Raw genomic sequence first — 22,741 nt, 5'->3', positions numbered from 1 at the left:
GTGTTGAAACTTGCTTCTTTGAAGGTTTCTTTCGTGTGTTTTCTCTACACACGTGCTACACACTGCGTCAATTACCGACGGTGATGGATCAATGGTAGGGTTTTGGTTAGGATTAGGGTTTGTGGGTCTCTCTCTCTCTCTCTTTCAGTATCAGTCTCTCTTGGTCTCAAAGTATCGATCGGTCTCTCTCTAAGACCCGAAGTAACAGCTGGCTGGTCAAAAAACGACGCCATTTTATAGTTCGGTCGGTCCAGTTAGTTCGGTTATTCCGAAAAAGAAACCGAACTGAGAACTGATCTTCCAAGAAAATATAACCGAACCAAAATATGGCAAGAAAATAACTGAACTTCTGCTCTCCCCTGGCAGCAACCACATACACCAGTGTGCTGCAACAAGGCGGATAATTATACCATAACTAATAGTGACCATGATTGAACATGAATTTTTGTGAACTTGAATAAAATTTTAACCACTAATCAGACATTCATCTGCCCAGCCTAACAATCAAATTATCAAATGTAGAACTGGTTTTTATGAAATGCGTTACATAAACTAATAATTTGGGAAAAAGATGCCAACTGGTAAAAGAACTATCACAAAATCTGAACCGCCGAAGTACACTCTCATAACAACAATTTGAGTACACAAATTGATACCATACTACCATAGGAAAAGAACTAATGTCAAAGTTAGGAAGAAAACAAAAGAAAAAAAGCGAAGCAGACCTGATTGTCCATACATACACAAATTAACTCATGCAACAGAGAGAAAAAAAGAAATCGATAAGAAATGAAGAAATCAAAGCTATACCATCGTATCTCTCGGCTTGCTCTGCAAGTCTGGCCAAGGAAACCTGTTGCTCTCTCTCATTCTCCATGGATCGAGCACTCTTCACAGTCTTCGTTCGCTCTCTGTCCGTAGAAAGAAAGAGAGCTTTGGTTGGGTTTTAGCGGCTTGCTTGGTAAGTGGTAACTGTTCTGAGAGAGTGAATTGGCCGTTGGATTTAAGCCCTTTTTGGATTCAGCGGGCACCGTCAACGGATGCAAATTAATGAGATAGTCTGGGCAGGTTGTTCGGGTTTGGGTTCGGGTTCGGGTTCGGATTCGGGTAAAAAATGCATAAATGCATCGTACGTACAATGGAATTTTTTATTTTTTTTCAATTTAACTTATAATAATAATTTTACTTATCACAGGATATTTAAATTTTAATTCTAAATTATTGTTTACTTGTTATATTTTACCATTAATTATTAATTAATATGGTAAGAAGTTACCAGATAAGGAGTTTTTAAGAATTTTCGTAATAATCTTAAACCAATAATTAAAATTCTCTCTCTTAAATATACAATGAAATAACCTATATATATTAGATATGTAAGGATGACATTTAAGATATACACAAGTACTGAATCAATAATAAAAATTTTACCTATAAATTAAAATCATATAAATTGTAATAGTGGCCCATCTTGCTATTATCCAAACTTCATTAAGAAGGTGGTTTAGTGTTTAGTTTGTTTTCTTTTATTTTAATTTTAATTTTGTGAAAATTTGACTTCACTTTAAACCTTTTTAAAACACACTACTCAATAACTATAATTTCTTTTTTAAAATTGTTTTCATATTTTTTCCTTGCTCCATCCATACCCAATCAATCATTACCAAGTTCAGTTCAATAGAAACTTTCGGACTGTCCAGAGACTTTGATATAACCTTGAAATCTGAAGAGAGAATAATAAGAACACTTTATATTATAATACTCTCCGTACTTAAATTACATTTTCTTACTAGACAAGAGATATTTTAATCATAATATCCTCTTATATAACCCAATATGTACAAAAGTGATATATTTATTTTTTTTAAAAATCGATACAAAATCAAAAGCCAATAAGGTTTTTTCTTTTCTTTTTTTTTTTATCATAAGAGCCAAGAAGTTAAAAAAAGTCTTAAATGGACAATTTTTTTAATGGTCTTTGAGAAATCACCACATTGTGAACTAAAATTTATCATAAAATAACGCTTACAAAAAGGATACTTCATATATATATATATATATAAATAAATAAAATAATGAATGATTTTAGGGAACGGGGGGATAGTTGGCGAAAATCACGTGGAATCCATTGCCATTGCATTGTTTTGCTAATAAAACGAAAGCATCTTCTATTTTAATAAAAATAAGAGGGGCATAAGATACGAATAAAATCTTCATCTTCTACTTTAAAGCCAAAGATTCATCTCTGCAATTTGTCAACAATGAAGTAAAAAAGTTCATTGTATGCATCCATCCTCACATGAGAGAGTGGCATACAGCAACTTCCAGGCAAAACCTATTTTGGAATATTGCTCCATCCACATCGCTTTTATTATCATCATCATAATTAAAATGCAAATCCATAGATTTTGAATGTTGCTCATCAACTCAACCCCAGGTGCATGAATATATATATATATATATATATTGCACCAAAGGTGAATTGACTGCGTAAATTCTAATTAAACAATCATTCATTCATTCATTTTTCTATATGTAAGACCCTTATGACTCTTTGTCATATCTAATTTGATATGTAATTTGTACAAAATAACACATGCGTGTTCTTCAATCTTTATAAATTGACTTTTGAGTCGACTAATACCCCGCTTCCTAAAACCAGCCCCTGGAACCACTCAACCCACCCAAAACTCTCAGCTGGCATAATCATTAAAACAAATATGAAAATCTCGCAGCCTCAACCCTCTAGAACTATCTACTCAATTTAACAGAACCTTCAGGAACTCCATTAGTTTGCAGATGCTTTGCCTGAATAACTTCCCTTTTGACCAGAGCCCACGGGAGTCTCTCTACATCAGTCAAACTTGGGTACCACTAACAACTAAAACGGCAATTAAGAAGCCATCTTGGTCAAAGGGCCTTCTCACTATTTAGGCACTTTAAAGCTTTTACCATTGCTTACGGAGGCAGGGTCTCTAAAGACCAGTCACATTGCTCAAGTAAGACTTTAAAATCCAAGCCAATGATTGTCTGGACTCTGGACTCCCAGTCTCCTGTGCGAAGAACCCTCCTAGCCACTTAATTCCACTTCTTTATTAACGATATCTTCACTAAACCTCAATATATCTGTGCATATGATTGTTTCACTTGCGGTTTTATGATAGAACTTCATATACTACTCACCTTTTGGAAAGAATAATATAGATTTCTATTTCTAAACTCACCACTCTTTTCTCATCAATTTTACTACCCTCTCAGTCAATGGGAGAATCTGTCTCCCTTTTCGATCAGGGAAATTTAATATCCTCGAGTAGCTTACTGATTCTCACGTTAATTTTCCTAGAACCTCTATTTTCTTTAGATCAACTTTAAACTACCACAGCTTCTTAGAAAGAGAAAAGCTTGGAGACTCTAAAACCTCATAAGAGCTCCAAAACTTTCAAACTAAATTGTCCAGCCTAAGCCAAGTGTTTCCGGATCTAAAGGGAGTAGAGCCTCGACCACTGTAGATAGTCAAGTAAATTTGGCACATCAAGAGAAATTGCCCAAAATGGTCCTGGAATCTCCGTTCACCATTCCTCACAAGCATCTTCCTTGGAGGGGAAGACAAAAGAAATAAGTAATCACATAAATCCTTCACCTCTATGTCGGAAGTAACCTGGCACCTTTAAATGGCATTCAGGAAAACTCCCAGACTAGCAGCACCCAAATCAAACAAATATTACAAAAATGCAGAGAAAGTCTCAAGCCTCTCTCTGAAGTCACACTCATAATTTACAAGGTAAGAACTTCAAGTGACGGGTTTAAATGATGCTTCCAGATAAGACTGACCTGAAACAGCACTCTAGAAGATCTACTAGATTGAAGCAGCATCCCTCACATCCATTCTTGCCCAACTTTGGCAGATAGACAAGCCTCACACTGTGGAGAACCAAAACCGCTGGCACATACCTTCCATCCTTGTTTCGGATAGGCTTTGGACCTCAATCTTACCAAGTTCTGGTCTCAAATAACTCCTGGAAACAAGTTTCTGAACAGATCAAGTAACCTTGACCAGACACTTACAGACCTGAGAAACCTAACGACTTGTGAAGACAATGACTTTTGAAGCCTCATACCACAATTGAGAAAATCTCAGGCACTTCCTCTTGAGATAAAAAATTCTGACCAATGTTGAGATATTCTAGGTCCGTCCTCATGAGAAGGGCTGATTTGTGACCACAACTCCAAAAATGCTCACTCTCCGAAGTGACCAAACTAAGCCAAGAAAATTACCTCTTGGATTTATGTTTTTAGGAGATTGCAGCTAGAATATCAATGATTACTTTTAGAACAAATGAGCTCCAATGCATAAACAATAGTAAAATTATTTTTGATATCCCCCCCCCCCCCCAAAAAAAAAAATAAATAAATAAATAAATAAATAAATAATTAATATACATAGAAATATAATACAGCTTAAAAAATGAAAAAACTTTAGGAGTCGATGTTCAAAATTTTGACTTCCAATTGACAGATTTTATGCCTAATAACTTTCCTAATTCTCAATTAAGTAATGCTCCGAAAAAAACAAATTATTTCAGTATTCATAATGGCAATCTTAATTTAATATTAAATTACCAAATATGAATAGGAAAGGAAGACTCAAACAATTAATAATTTCACATGGCTCTGATGTTTTACATTTGATATAATTTTGATGATGAAAAATAATTGTATTTTGATGATGAAATAAAGTTATGAGATTTCAATGTTAAAGAATTTTATGATTCAAAATATTCTTTTTCATGTTATCATTTATCGTTTCAGTTTTTATAAAAAGGATAGTCGACTATGTGTTTCATTCTGTTGACTATGCCTGAGAATAGTCGACTATGCTGTTAAGGATAGTCGACTATGCTGTTTCGATCTGTCGACTATTTAAGGCATCTGTCGACTATTTTTCAGTCTGTCGACTATCATGTAAGGATAGTCGACTATGACTTTTCATCTGTCGACTATTTTTATTCATAAAATTCAAAAATCTCTTCATATTTTTGCAATAGTCGACTATGCATATGTATCTGTCGACTATGAAATTTTTGTGTTATAAGATAGTCGACTATGCGTTTTTGTCTGTCGACTATGTTCTGTTTTATTTGTAAAAATAGTCAACTATACATTTTCTTCTGTCGACTATATCTTTTACAGAAAGCTTCCGACGGCTAGTTTTTCAACTCCAACGGTCACAAACGGCTACATTTCTCTTCAATCTTTTGGAAAGCCTATAAATACAAGTCATGGATGATCAAGAGAAGTAAAATGGATGGAAAGGAAATTATTTGAGCTTACATCATATACACATTTGTATTTATATTGACTGTGCTTTAATTTTCTCTCTTCAAGGTTTTGATCTTCACTTGTATTTATTTATTTCAAGCCTTGTATTATTTTTTAGAGACATTGTAACTAAGAGATTTATCTCTTAGATCCTCTCTTTGTTCTACTTGTTGTATTTCCTAGCTTGTGTAGCTAGAGGGCCTACTTGGTTTAAGTAGGAGGTTGTATTTCCTAACTTGTGTAGCTAGAGGGCCTACTTGTGTAAGTATGAGGTTTTAGTGAATTGGTTTAAAATCCTTAGTGGGAGCTAAGGTAGTGGATTAGGCTTGGTTTAAGCCGAATCACTATAAATTCTTTGTGTCATTTATCCTTCTTGCTTTTACATTCATTGAGCGTTACATTTGTCATTTTATATGTTCTATGTTTTAAATCACTAAAACCTCAATTGAGTCAAAAAGTTTTCAAGTTCTATCAAGATTTTTTAAAATATCCAATTCACCCCCCCTCTTGGTGTGTGCCATAGCACCTCTCGTTCTAACAGGCTCAACAATTGATAATATTTTTTATTCAATGCTGTTGACTTTGACTAAAAATTTTGGTTCCCCCCACTGGCTCTTTAAGAAAAAAAAGAACAAAAATCTTGGTCCCCAATCCAAAATCCTGGATCTGCCACTGTCTTGGGCAGTCCCTTACCACAGCTACCTCAACCACAATGATCATGCTACTTACAGGGCCTCCACAAACACTATTGCATCAAACTAGTGATGGAAGGCAGTGAAAGGAATCTGTAAAGACATATACAAAGCATCTTAAAATTGGTTCTAGGGCTCAAGCATTGATTTGGAATGTTTTGGATGAAGAGAAGCCCTCCTAGCAGTTTTGTTAGGCCTACTTTTGATGTTATATGCATCAAGGGTATTTTTGTCATTTTGCATAATGTCAACTCTAATTATGTGTTAGGGTTTTATTAGTCTTTCTCTATTCTTATTTTTAATAGTTTTAGTTTTTGGTTAGTTTCCTGAGTGAGAATTTCCTAATCCTAGTACAAATATGACTCTTAAAACTCTCTAAAATATCACTGTAAACTCTCTTTTTCAGTAGTTAATAGAACTACTACTACAATTTCTCTAAGCATGGATACTTTCTTTGAATTGTGTGATGCAATTCTAACTCCTAGGTGTCATCCCAGCCAAAAAACCTTAAGTGCAATGGCTAGAAGATATCTCTCCACTCTAATCATTCAATCTCATATTCTTATTTTTGTAACCCTACTTTCAGACATGTTTTCAGCCCCCAAAATTCATCTTTCCAGCCATATTTTACCTCTGAAATTGCTGGCAACCTATTACACACCAAATCAGATCCTTTTCACCAATTTCCCCTGGCATTTTAACCCTAAATGAGCCTCCAAAGCAGTCGGTATTCTAGTAGTACCAGATCTGTCCTACATCAACTAGACTGCTAAGAAAACCAATGTTTTAAGTATAATGCTTAGTTGAGTAACAAACAAAAGCTTGGGTATCTAATTAGAGAAAGAACCCACAGGTCAACAATTTCACCAGCTTAAACTCAATTTCAACCAAACTAAAAAGCAAAGAACCACCAGCTTCTCTTGTTTTTGCATGTCATGAAAGTCTGCTGTCACTAGTTGAAATGTATTCGATTTCTTGCATATCCATCTAAAATTAGCAATATATTCAGTATCGTACCAATCTCCATATTGGGATTGAACGTTAGAAAAAGATCATATATACAGGTTAACTCACTAAAAAGTAATCATAAAAATAATCCAATCTCTGTTTACATGTCAATGCATATGTCTACTACTATATGATGCTCCATTGAATTCCATAGGAAACCAATTAATTATGCATCCTCCTAAACTGATGTACTAATCTGTTCTTGATCTTTGTGAAGATCTCTTAACAATGTATGATGTAACATATAGAAAATACTTTATAGCCTTGCACCATTGCAATTAATTACTATTATTAAGTTGTCTACCAAGCTAACTTGGAGGTAATACTGCAGATCCAGAAACTTTGACCTCCATTGGTACTCCCGTGTAACAAAAAGTTTCTAGAGTATTACCTCCATATGACCGGAAGGAAACCATTCATGGATCAGAGCAAAAAAGCATTAACGTAATATTCCATCAGTCTGCACTCACAACAGCTCAAAAATATAACCAATCAACAGATCTCAAGGAGTGACGAAGTTGGCTGAAGTGGCCATGCACCAGAAGAGGACCAAGACAAGAAAGCCCTGTGCTACCAGACTAGGCTGGAATGAACACAAATGGAGGGAGATCCGATGATGGCTCTTCAGTGACAATGTTGGTGACGACAAACAAAACCCTCTGGTGGGATTCATTGGTCCAGAGTCCAGACAGTTGCTTTGTGTGCTACTTATGTGTAATTACATCCAATACATGGTGGTGGTACAACTGTGACCTCAAGTGACAACAAATGTGTAAACACATAAATGAACAATAATATGACAACTAGAATCATTTACAATGGATCGAAATGCGCTGATACTAGATAGACATTCAAAATGAGAAAATACTGGATAACAAAATATGGCTGCCTCTATTTCTATTTAAACTAAAATAGAATATGTTAAGTATGCATTCACATTATACCCCTATATTCTATACCTAAGTACATAATACCTATAGCATACTAAATCAAGAACACAACTACCATTTGCAAAGAAAGTGCAATACTGGGTTACACAGCTCATCTACTTATAACAAACAATTCTTGTTACCATGAAAACAATTAAGCCAGGTAGACTCAGATCAAGCTCCTCATCTTAAGAAGAAAGAATTACCTAAACATCAAGAGATCAAGACCCCATGCAGTTACTTCATATTAAGAAGAAAGAATACCTTAGCCCCAAGAGGTCAACGATCCTATCTTCGTACAACATTGAAAAACAAAAACCAAGTATTTGTAGCTGGTGGAGTTTGCTGAGGACAAACCACATTAGAAGACATTAAACCGCTGGGAAACATTTGCACTGCAGGTTGGACACATGGAACCAATACCACTAGTTTGTGTTCCAGTAGGTAAAGGCTCATGATGGAACTCACTTCTGCACCAGACACATGTAGAAGTAACCAGATTCCTGGAAGATATATTCAGTGATAAAGCATCTTTATCAAGCCAAAATGAGGAATCAAACCCTTGGCCCATCTGTGTGTTATATGACAAAGACTTTGAGTCTCCAGGAAGAGAGTTCAAATTTTGGGTAGTTAGGAAGCTGAACTCCACATGCCCGGTATGACCAGATTGTGTACCTTCAAATCCAGTCATGCTGCCATACTTCCCATTACCACCAAGGAACTCATTCTCACCCTGTTCAAAGAAATATGAGAAACATTAGAAAGAAACTAAACTGGGCAACAAAAACAGCCCCGTTGTAAGGCTGCGCCTTAAGTACCATTATTAATTATCTCAATTACCAACTTAGTTACCTCATTAACTCAATAAGGAAATTACAAAGGTTAAAATTTTTTCTGTTATTTAATTACTCTAATGTTGTTTGACTCTCAATCATTTTGCTTTGGACTGTTGACCTTGAATTAACTATCAACCATCCTAAATTGGTGTTCCAATAATCTGTTCTCACCTGGACCTACCTCAGTTGACCCAACAGTCAACTCTTTGTCATGGCAATCAAGCTCTCAATTTTCTGGATAACAGCCAATTCATCAATTAACCATTCACCTTGGTGGTCCCTCACTTACTCCTCTTGATTCATTTTTGTCTCTTACAACAGTATTTAGTCCATGTGATCATTATGTGGCTCAATTATTTTCCCTTAGGCATGTCGTATTCATTTTCAGATGCCCTCTTGGAGCACTTGCTCACTCAATCTAATGTCCCCTCCCCCACACAACCCTAACATAGCATCCACCACAATCATAAATGACCCCGACGTATCAACCTTAGATCAACTCATGCAAAACCTATATAAGGCAGGAGCTCAAAATATGTGACACCAAATTATCCCAATAAAACATGATCTCATCTTGGCCACCACATATGCCTTAAACATAGAAATCATGTCTAGAGCACCTTGTATACAAAAAAACAAGAATGCTACATGATATAAATATATGTATCAAATATCTCAACAAAATCATGCAAGGTCTAAGGTAGATGTACATCCTCCCGAGGATACAGCTGGAAATAAACCGAGCAAATTTGTGAGACATTCACCACTTCACCTGTTAATTAGTTCAATAAGCTAAGTTCATGAACCAAATGAGTTGAACACAAACTGAAAAATATGGCTCATTTAATAAATGAATCCAGCTCGATTTGTGATGTGTTCAATTTGTTTGGTTCATGAGCTAACTCAATTGAATTATATATAATAAAATATATATGTATAAAACATATTATATATTATAATTGTATAATAATAGTACTATTATAGTATATCTTAAATCTTAATAGTTAAATGCATGAAACGAATTCTAAAAATCTTAAAAGTATTATAAAATACTTTTTGTGATTAGAAATTTAATTTTTCCCTAACGAATATCCTATAGTAAATTTATTTTGGACATAATCTAATTAATTATAATAAATTTAGTAATTCAAAATTATTGCATATTTGATCTATGCATTTTCTTTCCCAAGTGATTAATTTTTGGTGTGTTTAGGATTTTTTTTGTTGGGTTGTATTTAGGCTGAATTGGGTTAAATGAGTCTAGCTAATGAATTGAACCACAAACTAGACCATTTTCAACTGAGCAAGCTTGGGCCAGGAAATTTGGTTCATATCAAACTCTAGCTCAGCCACGAGTTGAACCAATTTCAATCAAGTTTGGCTCAACTCTACTTGACTCATTTCCAACCCTACTCAAGGATAAGCCTCTAAAAACCTCATGCATAACTCTAGCACTTGGGCCATCTATGGGAATGAAAAACATGCAAGAACAATCTACACGAACTCAAAAAGACCACATGCACACATATAGCCATCCCTAGAAAATATTGCCATATAAGGAAACAAAGGGAGAAATGTGAGAGCAAAAGGACTATATTGCCCTTCCTAGAAAATATGTGAATACTTGGGAGATGAGAAAGTTTGTCTTGTAATAGGAGAAAAAAGGTATACAAGAAATAGATTGAAACTTTAAGGACCTTGGATCTAATCTAATGGTAATGAACAAATCCGATTAATCATCTGTGAGCTTTTTTCCCACCCAAATGCTTCTTGCACTCGGAGTTACCAGTATCATACTGTAAAGACCAATCTTGAGCGACGATACATACCAGACCACCCAATAAACGATACTAAATAATACATATATCATCCGATACAAATTACACTCAATATCAAGCAGGACCAGCCCAGATCTAAGGATACCAGGGGTATTGCCCAAAACCATCTAAAAAATATATATACATTAATTGTATAATTGAAAAAATAAAAAAATAAAAAATTGATTTTTTATATCTTAAATTTTTATATCTATATTCTTATATGTTATATTTATTTATTTATAATCATTAATATCATTAAGTTTATAATTAATTAAGTGATTCACCAGTGTTGTTGTATTATTATATTAAACCTTTTATTTAAGCAAATACCATGATAATAGTAATGATTTTATATGCTTATGTAACATGATTTTACATAAAAATTTTGTTATAAATTTATAATTGTACATATATTTTTATAATGTATATAATCGATTTATTATAACGATATATCCAAAATGGTATGGTACCAATATCATACCATACTAATGTCAAATTAGGTATCTCGTAATATTTTCATTTATCTTAAACAAAAATTACGTCAATCAAGGATGAATTACCAAAATACCCTTGAGAAAATAGGAACTATTGGATTAGAAGACAGGCGGGCGGCTAGAATTTAGTGGGGCAGCCTACATAAAGGATTCTATAGCCATAAGCAAGCACCTTAGAATCTTGTAAGTGATTATTCGTTGGAGTGAAGCTTCAAGCACAACAACAATTGACTGATTGTACAAAATACAAGGCTTAGTGTTTTCAAAATCACAAAATGTTTTCTACTAACTCATGAAATGATCTTCATTAAAACTTTTTACTAGGAATCTTTGTTCATGTTGCATATTCAACATGTTCAGATCAGGAAGTTGGAACTTCCAAGGGCAAAGCACCATTTGTAGAGTAGTCGACATTACCTTATTTTGTTCATTTGGGCATGTAATACTATGAAAACAATTTTGATTTTTGAAGTGAAATGTAATTAAATCATCTGTTACTTTATCAAGGTTTTATGGGAAATGAAGGTGACTTCATTTTAAATGGCAAGAAGTAAGGTCAACTTGAATATGCATTAACCATTAGAGAAGGGAAATCTCGAAATCTGTCATTATATAGTATGAATATTCATGGAAGAGCCTAGGAATGGAAAGATAGAAAATAGAAATCATCCGATACTATGGTGTGTTTTCAGTAGAACAGTGAAACTCCTTGAGTCATACCATCTTGATGAAATACCTATGAAGTATGTTAACTAGTGTAACACCATTCCAGTTGTTGATGTATTCATGTAGTGAAATGTACATTCATTAAGTGAAATCTTTCTACACTGTAAGTAGGATGGGTTAGACCTTTATGGAAGTAGCATTGAGGCTGAACTTACAATCTTTAAGTGTCTAGTTAAAAGAAAACTTGAAAGCAACACCTTAGGCCCAAAGGATGCCTCAGATAGAAACCAAGAACGTTCAGTTGACTGGGCAGGAATTGACAGTGTACAAAATGTAAAACTGATTGGCTTAACTCTGGACAGTTGACTGAAGACCGCCAGATTGTAAATTATCAACTGGAAAACTGTCAGGCGACTTCAGGGACGACTAAAGGATTCCAGATTTCCTAAAGTAGCACCTAGGCTATAAACAATCTGCTGAGGTAGCCCCTGATCAAGAACAGTGTCCCTAAGTGACGAACCAAAGTTCATACAATTGGTGTGAAGACCAACTAGATTGCAGGGGAAAACAACTGATAGGATCAGCCAACTGACGCAATAAATAATACTGGTTAGCAGCCTCATTCCCATGAACTAAGATAAAGAGGGAAGAATGTTAGAGAGAGAAAGAGAGAGAGTGACAAATAACAACATAATAATGCACAAAACATGATAAAACAAACTTAAACCACATATCTAACTAACCAAACTGCCAAGTGGCATCACATATTGCAGTGGCGAAAATAAATTTACAGCCAGTTAAGTCCATAGAAGTCAACGTAAATCACATGGTCTAATCATGTTAGGTCAAGAATAAGGCCATTTCGTGGTTTTCCTTTCTGAATACTATAATTACAAGATTGTATACATTCATACCTTATCTGAAATTATTCTGAAGGCAGGGAGACAGCTTGAATTATTAGCTGGAGAACTCTGCAAAACATTTGCTTCACCAGTTCTCCACATATGACTAGGCATGACATCCTTATCTGATTGGGTATCACAGCTGCCAAAACCAATCGTTAATTTGTCATAACCAGAGCTTATAGCATCATTTATCATAGGCCTTTCCAAAACTCTGCTAGTGTGAACCCTGTTCGAATTATTTTCACCAACACATGGTTTGGCATAAGAAGATAAACCAAGTAAACTGCCTTGCTGTTCAGGAACGTTCCCTGTTCTATTGTTTTCCCCACACAGGGTGGGGTTGAAACCAAATGTTTGTTCAATAGGAACATTGTTCATAACATCATCAATAACAGTGGCACTGTTACCAAAAGCAAGAACTAGCTCATTATCACTGGATGTTTGGACTTTATCACGTTTAGGGCTCCCAATAGAAGTACTAGAAAGACTATTCATATTGTACGCAAAGGCTGTTCTTGTACAAGATTGTGCAAGCAAACTATTAGTAGAACCATCTATTTGATTAGGCAGCTCATTCCCCGTGTTATTGCAAAACCCAGTTATATTCTCTTCAGCAAATGCTTGAACATTCCCTGACAGCGCAAGTGAACCAAATTGAAGACTTCTTCCCTGTGTGTCCAGTCCATGATCACTGACGTTAAACATGAGATTGTTCTTGTAACTTTGGACTTCCTCAAGCTCAGGGTTCTCCATTTTTCTAGTAGAAATATTACCAGCATGATTTTCTATGCCATGGACTCGCTCATTGTTAGATAAAATGTGTGAACTGCTTTCAGAACCTCTTTCCTGCCCTTGCTGCATTTTTTGAACAGAAATCGCACTCCCCCTACCTTCCACATCACATAATTGCTCTTTCCAAAATGGAACTATCAAACAGCTATCTGGATTATCAACCCTAGTGATAGCACCCTTGTCTAGTTCAGGTTGGCCAGCACTGCAACCAATAAAAACATTCTTGTTTCCACTGTTATCTATTGGATTGATCTTGTTCTTGGACACAAAATTTGTAGAAACGGAGTAGATATCTTTGATGCAACAATTTTCCAAATTAGTTGTTTCAGAAACTCTCTTTTGATTGCACTCTGCCTGTGCAGAAGTAGAAAGTGCATTTATATTATCAGGACCCTTACATATTTGGTCATTACTGATTGGAACTGGTGAACAAGCCACAGAACCACTGTTCTGCTTTTCTTGAGTAACAACCTCATCTGGTCCAGCACTGCTACTGCAAAAACCATCGTTTAGCTTATTCTCAATTTGCTCCATGTCAAGTTTAAACCTTTCCACTGGGCTAGCAAAATGCATGACCTTCACATTTTTTATACCGCCTCTTTCATTATTACCATGAAAATTAAGGGAAATGTTTTTTGAATCTGTTTCTGGTTTTGGCTTCTGTGGACTTACAGAATCCCCTTCCACATTCATTTCAGAACCACAGGCACTCTCATTAGCAGGAGAAAATGGACAGGGTTCTAAACTTCCTCCACATGCAACAAGGGGGTCATTTGTTATGCTGGTAGCACTTTCACCATTAGTGTCAATTTCATTTTCAGGCATAGCATTTTCAGATTCCAAAACAAAATTCAATTTAGCTGCCTCATTATCAGCCTGACCAACCCTATTCGAACAATTATCCATCTCACTTTCTCTTTTATGCTTAGTGCACAATTCTACATCTGATAGACTGTGACTCCTTTCATTTATGTCAGACTTTGAGTCCAAATCATAATTTGACAAAACTTTAACTTCATAAACTGGTGTCTCATTATAACTTTCTTCCACATATGAACCAGCTTTAAATTTATCTTGAGCAGAAACGGACTGCATCTCACTTTCCGCTTTAGCATTAAAAGTTACAGCATCATAATTATCTCTGAAGGATGTATGCAAAATAAGCTCCTTTGGAGGAACTCCAGAAGAGGATGCAGGGTCAATACTAGGTTGCAAGCCTGGAACACCTGGTGATGCTTCATCACTCTTCATATGGTGTCTTATATGGGCTCCAACATGGCCATTGTAACGGTTCCTTTCATTAAATGTCTTGTGGCAAAACTGGCATTCATATTGTCCACCTTTGATTATCACCCCATCAGTGATAGATGTACCTATTCTTGATCTTTTTCTCCTATGGGATGACAACTGATGTTGCAAGAACTCATCCTTACCACTGAAAGTCATGGGGCACTTGTCACACTCTAAAGTACCTCCCATTTGAATGTTGCCAGAATTCCCTACCTCTGAAAACACTAGCTTTTTATGATCATTTGAGAAATCAGTAATAATTGATGGTGAATGGCAAACAAGGTCTGCTCTTTCATTGATTTCTTTGACAGCAACATCTGTATCCTGTTGCATATCCCCATAATTAAATAAATAGGGGGGGAAGGGGGGGGGGGAGGGAGTAGCAAAAGATCATATATGGTATACCAACTTACAGAATGATCATATATGGTATATCAACTTTTACACACGATCATATATGGTACTATCAACTTACAGACAATCATATATGGTAATATCAACTTACAGACAATCATATATAGTAATATCAACCTACAAACGATCATATATAATCAACTTACATTTCCACAACTCACTTTATAGGTTAACTCAGAACTCTCGTTTGTTTGACCATAGTTTGGCTGGTTTGCATCTTGCGGTGAAGAAAACAAAAGCAAATACGATGAAACTTCCTTGCATGATGCAAATTGCAGTCCATTTGGGCTGTGTATCAACAGAGTAGGGATGACTGTGAGAAGAATGAATTAAACGAAATTCAAGATATCATAATCATTATGAATACAATTCTATACTAGCAATAACTACTGAAGACTGATTATAAAAAAAAAAAGTTAATTATTGGAAATGAAAATATAAAATCAGATGTCAGAGTGAAGAAAAAACCTTTCCAAGGTTTAGATGCATGGTAGAAGAATAAAAGCACCCAACAACAGGTTCAGTTCTCACAAAATATACCATATAGGGAAGCCTAGATTTCTCAATTCTAAGCAAAGCTACGGCCATTGTCTGTGTGTGCCAATCCACAAGACCAACTGTAACTAATTAAAAGAATAACTCCAAACTTCTCCTCAACTAAAAGTCAAGACAAAGATGTCTTTGTTCCTTTTTATAGCATAAACATTTGTTTATGCCTGCTTCAAAACTTTAATGTTTAAAGACCACCTGTATTCTGCTCCAGTAAACATGCCAGCTGATAGGAATCATACTTTACTAACTAGAAATGAAAGAACACATCAAAAGGACAGATCCCATCCAAGAAATATTCCTAAGGCCACTTGTCACATAAGCTATACAATAGGAAGCACTAAATAAGAATCACGTACCAAGTCATGAATAGGAAAAGTTAAAAAATATATAACGAACATACTAATTAATAACCCGAAATAGAATGGAAAACCAATGCATGGTTGCACACAGAAGCTAGAACTAAGATTATCTAAGAGCTGAAATCCTATGGGCAAGAGCAAACATGCAAACTTATTACCTACACATAAATAGGTTTCAGATAACTCCTACTGGTAGTGAACAGGCATGATAGCTAGTTGATATTAATATAACCTGTACCAAGAATAAAGCAGTTTTAGTTGGGATTATTCTAGCAATGAAGTCTGCATCACAAGGAATTCCTCTGAATTTGTCCATTTCTTCGATCTATGAATATTCAATAAATCCCAGCCCGGTACTTAAGATGCCTGAACCAAGAGGATGGCAAGCCTTTTTGAGTGTTCTACGCACAGAGCCCCAGGTCTTTGATGGAAGTATATATTACAACTACAAATCCAAAAGTTATAACCTGTTTCAATTGTAGGCATCAAATACCTGTCACGGGATCTGAATGTAAATAAGGGGAGGATATAGGATATTATAGTAATATGGAGTAGGCTGGCCGTTACAGCACATGGGCCTAATTCAAATGTAACCAAATAGTGGCGCCAAGGTATGGGTATTATATAACCAGCCTTCGCGTCCAGAGAAAGCAACTTTGGAAAGGATAATTGATTCATTTTTTCCCTCTCATTCTCTCTCGCTCTCTCTCTCTCTTTCACTCTCCTCTCAAATTCTCTTCCCTGCCTCTTCTTTCTCTTCCTAATACGTGGGTTTCCCACGCAATCCTTACTGAATTGCAAGGAAACTACCCTTGTCAGATTCGTAGTCTGACAATACCAACTAGTATGATTCTTCTGGAGTAAACCATACACTACTTCACTAATAATGATTACTAATTTGAGGAGGAACCAACGGTGCATAACTGATAATCATACCAATATTACCATCTACCAGTTCCAGCCCCATAGTGATAGAAGTAGTAGTCCAACAGAATACCAAAATTTTCATTAGTTCAGCCAAGTGGTAGCCCTCAAGCCTTTGACATTTTTTTTTTTTTTTTTTTTTAACTTGAAAGCAAGACTTGTAAAAATGCAGCAATCCAAGGAACAAGGGCAACGACCAAAAGTTTATAGTTGGTGAAAGACACTACTGTGATTCACTAGGTTCAAGTCAAGCCCAAAACACATTATAAACACAAAGCTACAACTTTTGACTTTTACAGCATCCTGCATTTCCCAGACTAATCTTCAACAATTGGGCCAACTGCCAAGTAGGCCCCTTGAACATGCCTAACAAAGTACACAATAAAGCCCGAAAACAGATGATTGTGGGGATACTCAACACTAAGATACTGATACAAGTCAGCAACAGAGGGCTCTAATTTGAGGTCTGAAATTGGCAGTTTATGCAAGGTAAAGATGGCAAATATGTGCAGGTTCTTAAATTCATATAGATAAGGGATTACCCATGAGAAACCAGGTGTTATGGACATTATTAGGCCACTGCAGTGAGTTAGGAGATGTTTTGGCAATTACAACTACTAGGTCCGAGTGGACAAGGAACTAGGTTTCGAAGTAGAATGATTTTAGACCTAATTATAGAGTTCCTCGCAGAGTGAAGAAAGATGCAGAAGAAGAAAATCTTGTCACGACCTGAGGGTCCATTTGTAATTTCTTTTAAAATTCATATGTAAGGCGGGAGACAACCGAATTGTTAGCATTACCGTTATACCCTTGGCAAGTTGTAACCGCAGGGATGAGCCTATAAAAGACTGAGTCAAGAGGATGGGAATTCATTGATGAATGAGAATTGAATTCTTTCCCCTCTCAAATTCTCTCTCTCTCTCTCTCTCTCTCTCCTGAGACTTGACAAATCTATGAATAACTCCTAGCACCAGGCTTACACCAAGATTCTGAAAATGTCACAACCATGGATAGAATTTCACAAACAATTCCCAAGAGAGCTTCAAAACATTTGGAAAGCCCTTAGCGTATCTAAACCAGAAAAGAGCAACTAGATAAACCCAATAAAATATTGGACCCATCAATAAAACATAACAAAATTAAGACACGTAGAAAGACATTAATCCATAGGATATACCTACAACAACAAAATAGAAGTAAATATCTATCTTAACTATCAAAACTTAATAGTTAAGATAGATAAATAAACACACATAACAAAAACTCATAGCAACAGCTAAACTTAAAACTTAAAACTAGAGAGGATGGGACTATTATTGACACCAAAAATCAATTGCATAAGGTCCAATTGGCCACAACCTGAAATAGATCAGTTCTCAATTTTAGCCATTTCTTTATTTTTACTTTTCCTCCAGCGTTGTTTGGCCGGCACAATATATATTTGAATCAAATGGATGAGCAGGGTTGTAAAGCAAACAACATGAATTCACTTGGAAAAGATATGACGATTGAGAAAAGGACCAATAGAAACTCGTGTGAAAAGATACAAGTCTTTAGCACAAGAAGTAGAGAGAGGCCAAGAAAAAATAGATGAAGGCTCATAGGGATGATATAGGTTATAAGGATCTTGCAAAAGATATGACCATTGATAGAAACAAACAAGAAGCTAAAATTCATATGGTCCACCTCACCTAGTGGATTAAGGCTTGATATGTTGTTCTTGTTGTAAAAGGGCCAAGGAGTGGACCAAGGAGTGTCATTACTGTTATGATTAGGAGCACTAGGATCCTCTCTATTCAATGCCAATCTCACACACGCTCACCCGAAATCAATCACAACAACAGAAATATAAAAAAAGGGAATTGAAAACAGTAAAGAAATTGGGGAAAGAAACAACCAAACCACAAGGTGAAGACAACAAGATATATCCTGGTTCAGACCGCATAAACGGTCCTACATCCAGCCTTCAGATCCTCTATGAAATCCACTAAGAATGAATGAAACTGGTACATGAGAGTCCCTCACACACACACACACACGAATACAGTCAATCTTGGAGATTACAAAGTCTATCTTTCTTCTAGCTTTTCTCTCACACACTGCACTCGCACATCAGAATGAATGATCGCATAACAAACGGCTGCCCTATGTCTTCTATTTATAGACATTATGGGTGGATGTTACAAGGGAAATAAAAGACTACACATTTCCTATTATAACCCCCACACATAAGTACATAACTATACTTAGAATAATCTGCCGCTTGATACAATGGACTTCACTGGTTTCTTCTAGGGCTTACACTCGATGAAAACTACAACAATTACATATGGAAGGGCACACTAAAGTAAAGCTTACTTAGCCAGGTCAAGGGAACTAAGCATTTCTTAGCAAATATACTTCCAGTGCTCAAAGGTTACCCTTAAGCACTTAGATCCAAGGATAAAATGATAGTTCCATTAGCCTATTCAACATCCATGTTAACCTAAGAGAGAAGCAAACAATACATAGAGACAAGGATGACAAGGTGAAATTGCTCGTTGCAAGGAGAAAACATAGCAAAGCAACATGATATAGTTAGTCAAGGATTCCAACAACTATAATTAGACTTGTATCAAGGATTCCAACCGTACAATAATCAGATTTTAAGGTTTCTTAGTCCACATTTAGCAACCAAAGGCCTCAAAAAATCCCACAATCTACACACACACACCAAAAAAAGAAGATGAAGAAAATAAGCACCACGAAGTAGAAATAAAAAAAAACAAATTTCTACACTTCAACTTTTTAAAGACTTTCTCCAAAACAAAGATTACAAGCCTATATAGTGTCATGTTCCTAGGGCAATAGAGGGCAATATTGTAATAAAGACATAATAGTTGTTAGGATTACAGTTGTATTGCACATGGGTGCAATGGCTGTGAGGCTATAAATAAGCCACTGTTGTAGGAGAAGAATTATGTTTGAATTGATAATTAAAATCTCTCATTTCCCTCTTGAATTCTCTCATTTCTCTTTCTGCTCTCCCTCATTTTATCTCTAATTTCTCCCCCATTCTTCTTCAATTTTCCCTCTATACATTCTGTTCTTGACCTTACTTCAATCGGATCCATTGCCAATTTCAGCCTGTTATGAACCCTAGGTTCATGACATATAGTTAAAGAGTTTAGGAATTAAAAATCCATAAAATGAAGAGCAAGTGCAGCCACCTCGTTGTAAACAAGTGAAACATTACCCACAGGAAAGAATTTAGTGAAAGATATAAAAGCATGAATTTACATGCAACCACTCAGTGATGCCTGTTACCTACAGCACATACACCAAGAAGTAAGAGAGACTACTTGTGTGGAGGAATCACAGCTACTTGCTCACAAGCAGCCAATAATGCCCACCTTCAAAGGTATGCAGTCGTAGCTATATGCAAAAGAGAAAACCAAGTGGAAATAACAAGATTTCAAAACTTGTTAACACTATTGTTTCAGAGAATAGAATAATGAAACAAGAATTAATAATGATATTTTGAAATATTTAGGGCTTGTTCATTTGTTGAAAACATTTTCTAATTTTCCAACTCCAATTTTGTATTGCATGATTGAATCTCCAATTAGAAAAAAAAAAAAAACAGAAAACTCAATTTTCTATTTTTTCACCTTTATACTATGGACTGGAAAGCATCAAAAAGAGGTTTTCTAAATTTTTTAGAAGTGAATACTATTGGTTTTTGAAACATCAAATGTTAGGACATGTTTAGTTGTAAAAATAGAGTTGCAAAACTAAAAAATGTTTTCCACAACTGAACAAGCCCTTAAATTTTAATTCATTTCTCAAGACTTGATCATGTGCTTTCCATTGTCAATCAAAAGTTGGCCTTAATCTTGATTGCATTATCATCGTAAGTCGTGGCAGGTTCACATGGTTTGTGGACTCGTATCTACAAAAACACGTGACATTTCTAGAGCCAAATCACAAAACAAATACTTTGTGGAGCTAGATATAGCCATAATTAAGGCAGGGCACTAAAAGTAACCTCTTAAGGTTCACCATATGCAATTGATAGCATGGAAACAGTGTTCTCGTTCAAACTTAAGACACTGGAAGAGTAAAATACAGGTCCAAAAATTGTTTTTGGTCTCCAAGGGGAGAGAAAAAGTGAAATATAACTCAACCACTGATGACTATTACTAGATCTGGCATGCAAGAACGGACTTCTATGGCTGAAAAAAGAGAGACAGTAAGAACTAAATTCAAGCCATTAAGAACAGGTTGAACTGAAAAGATGACGCATAAGGAAGCCTTAGCCAGGACTATCGCCTTGGCAACTGACCATATTTTCACTTCAATATCAAAGCCAGAATATTAGAAGTGAGTGCCAGAGGCCCATGTGCGTTATCCCATTAGAATAATATCATAGCTCGTAATATTTGTCGATAATTCCTATAAAAAAAATAATAATCATAAAAGAAGAGAAAGATGGAAAAAACATGAAAATCAAGAAACAAGTCAGAATGTAGAAGAACCTTATGTATCGTCGAACAAATAACCAGAGACGGCCTTCTTTTTTCTTGAGGGAAAGCACCAGCTTCCACCCCTTAGGTAGTGCATGTCCAAATTCATTTGCATCGACAATCTTCTTCTTCCTCCTCCTACTTGCCCAATACCCATTCAACTCGCTTAAAAACCCTAACAACTCCTCCTCAGTCTTCAAATTCTCAGTCCTCCTGCGTAATTCAGCACCGTAAGGATCCTCTAAACTCGCCAAAGCCCTCAAATCCACAACATCCCCGTTCTTGTTCACAATTTCCTTATCCCTGTCCTCAACGACGTTATCGCCCTCGGCCCGCACCTTCACCGTCACAACCTCCTCCGGTTTTATGGCCGCCACCACCAGATTTTCATTTTTGCGCGGCCTCCCTCGCTTCCTCTTCTGCACGGCGTTCCCCAAATTCGGCAACTGGGGCACCGCATCGCTGTACTCAACCCGAACGGGTACTAAATCGCCGCCTTTGCTTTCCGCGGCGAAGAGTTCTTTCAAGAGACCGATGATTTTCGAGTTTTCCGCTCGTTCGGGGTCGGCATCGTCAGCGGAACTGGCACCGGATTTGGGAACGCGAAGGTGAGGGGTGCGGCGGGGGATCGCGGAGGGGGTGGCGGGGGAGGTTGATTCCGGCTTGCGAGGGGCCAGCCGGAGGCGAGAGTAGGTCTGCTTGCGGCTTCCGGCAGACTCATTGAAGACGGAGCGGTCGATTTTGGGGATGACGACATCGTCGCACCGGCGCGGATCGAAGGCGCTGTCAGAGCACAAGGAGAGGGCGTAGAGCTCCGATTGGGTGAAAAAGCGGAGATCTATGTCGGCGATCGACTCCAGCGTGAGTCGGCCTGATGGCGGTTCGACGGTGGCGGAGGCCATCGAAGCGGCGGAACGGAAGATGGACTGCTGAGAGTATTTGTGTTATAAAAAGTGTGATAACAGGGAAAGATATTGGTGACGTGTCGAAACGGATCGTGTCCGTTGGTGCGAAAGGGCTGGCCCACACTCTGCAACGCAAATGCATGCTAGCGGTGCCGCACTTAAAGTGCGTGATCACGAGTTCCGTGCTTGCACGACCCGTTTAACCGACTGCTCATTGCCGCTTTAAGCCCACGATGAAGCGGGCCGGCCCACACTCGTATTCAACTAGAACGATTATATAAATACATATATAAAATATAAATAAATTTTTAAATATTGTTATTTATCATTA

General features: G+C 36.5%; 1 protein-coding gene and 1 long non-coding RNA gene across 9 annotated transcripts in view; both read right to left on the bottom strand.

Annotated features, from left to right (window-relative positions):
* The window catches only part of LOC127807853 (uncharacterized), a 36,694-nt gene extending 32,325 nt beyond the window's left edge, over positions 1-4,369 (bottom strand). Inside the window, exon 1 of one of the 7 annotated variants that reach the window (XR_008024816.1) lies at positions 811-4,369. This is a non-coding gene — a long non-coding RNA (uncharacterized LOC127807853). The remainder of the gene's footprint in view (positions 1-810) is intronic. The other 6 variants (XR_008024815.1, XR_008024811.1, XR_008024812.1 and 3 more) reach the window with 6 other exon arrangements.
* A 3,518-nt stretch (positions 4,370-7,887) lies between these two features.
* LOC127807850 (uncharacterized) lies at positions 7,888-22,440 on the bottom strand. Of its 2 annotated transcripts, none has more exons than XM_052346011.1 (4): positions 21,518-22,440; positions 15,312-15,453; positions 12,679-15,075; positions 7,888-8,681 (listed from the first exon to the last, which is right to left on the bottom strand). In XM_052346011.1, exons 1-4 carry the CDS (start codon positions 22,405-22,407, stop codon positions 8,310-8,312), a joined length of 3,801 nt encoding a protein of 1,266 aa, XP_052201971.1. In that variant the 5' UTR covers positions 22,408-22,440; the 3' UTR covers positions 7,888-8,309. The 2 variants fall into 2 exon arrangements, with proteins under 2 accessions (XP_052201971.1, XP_052201973.1); XM_052346013.1 differs by having other exon boundaries at positions 15,327-15,453.
* Between the last annotated feature and the right edge of the window lie 301 nt (positions 22,441-22,741).

Source organism: Diospyros lotus, chromosome 8 (genome assembly GCF_014633365.1).
Source record: "Diospyros lotus cultivar Yz01 chromosome 8, ASM1463336v1, whole genome shotgun sequence".
Lineage (NCBI taxonomy): Eukaryota > Viridiplantae > Streptophyta > Magnoliopsida > Ericales > Ebenaceae > Diospyros > Diospyros lotus.
Note: the sequence above shows the minus strand (reverse complement) of the source record. Positions and strands in the feature narration are given on the sequence as shown.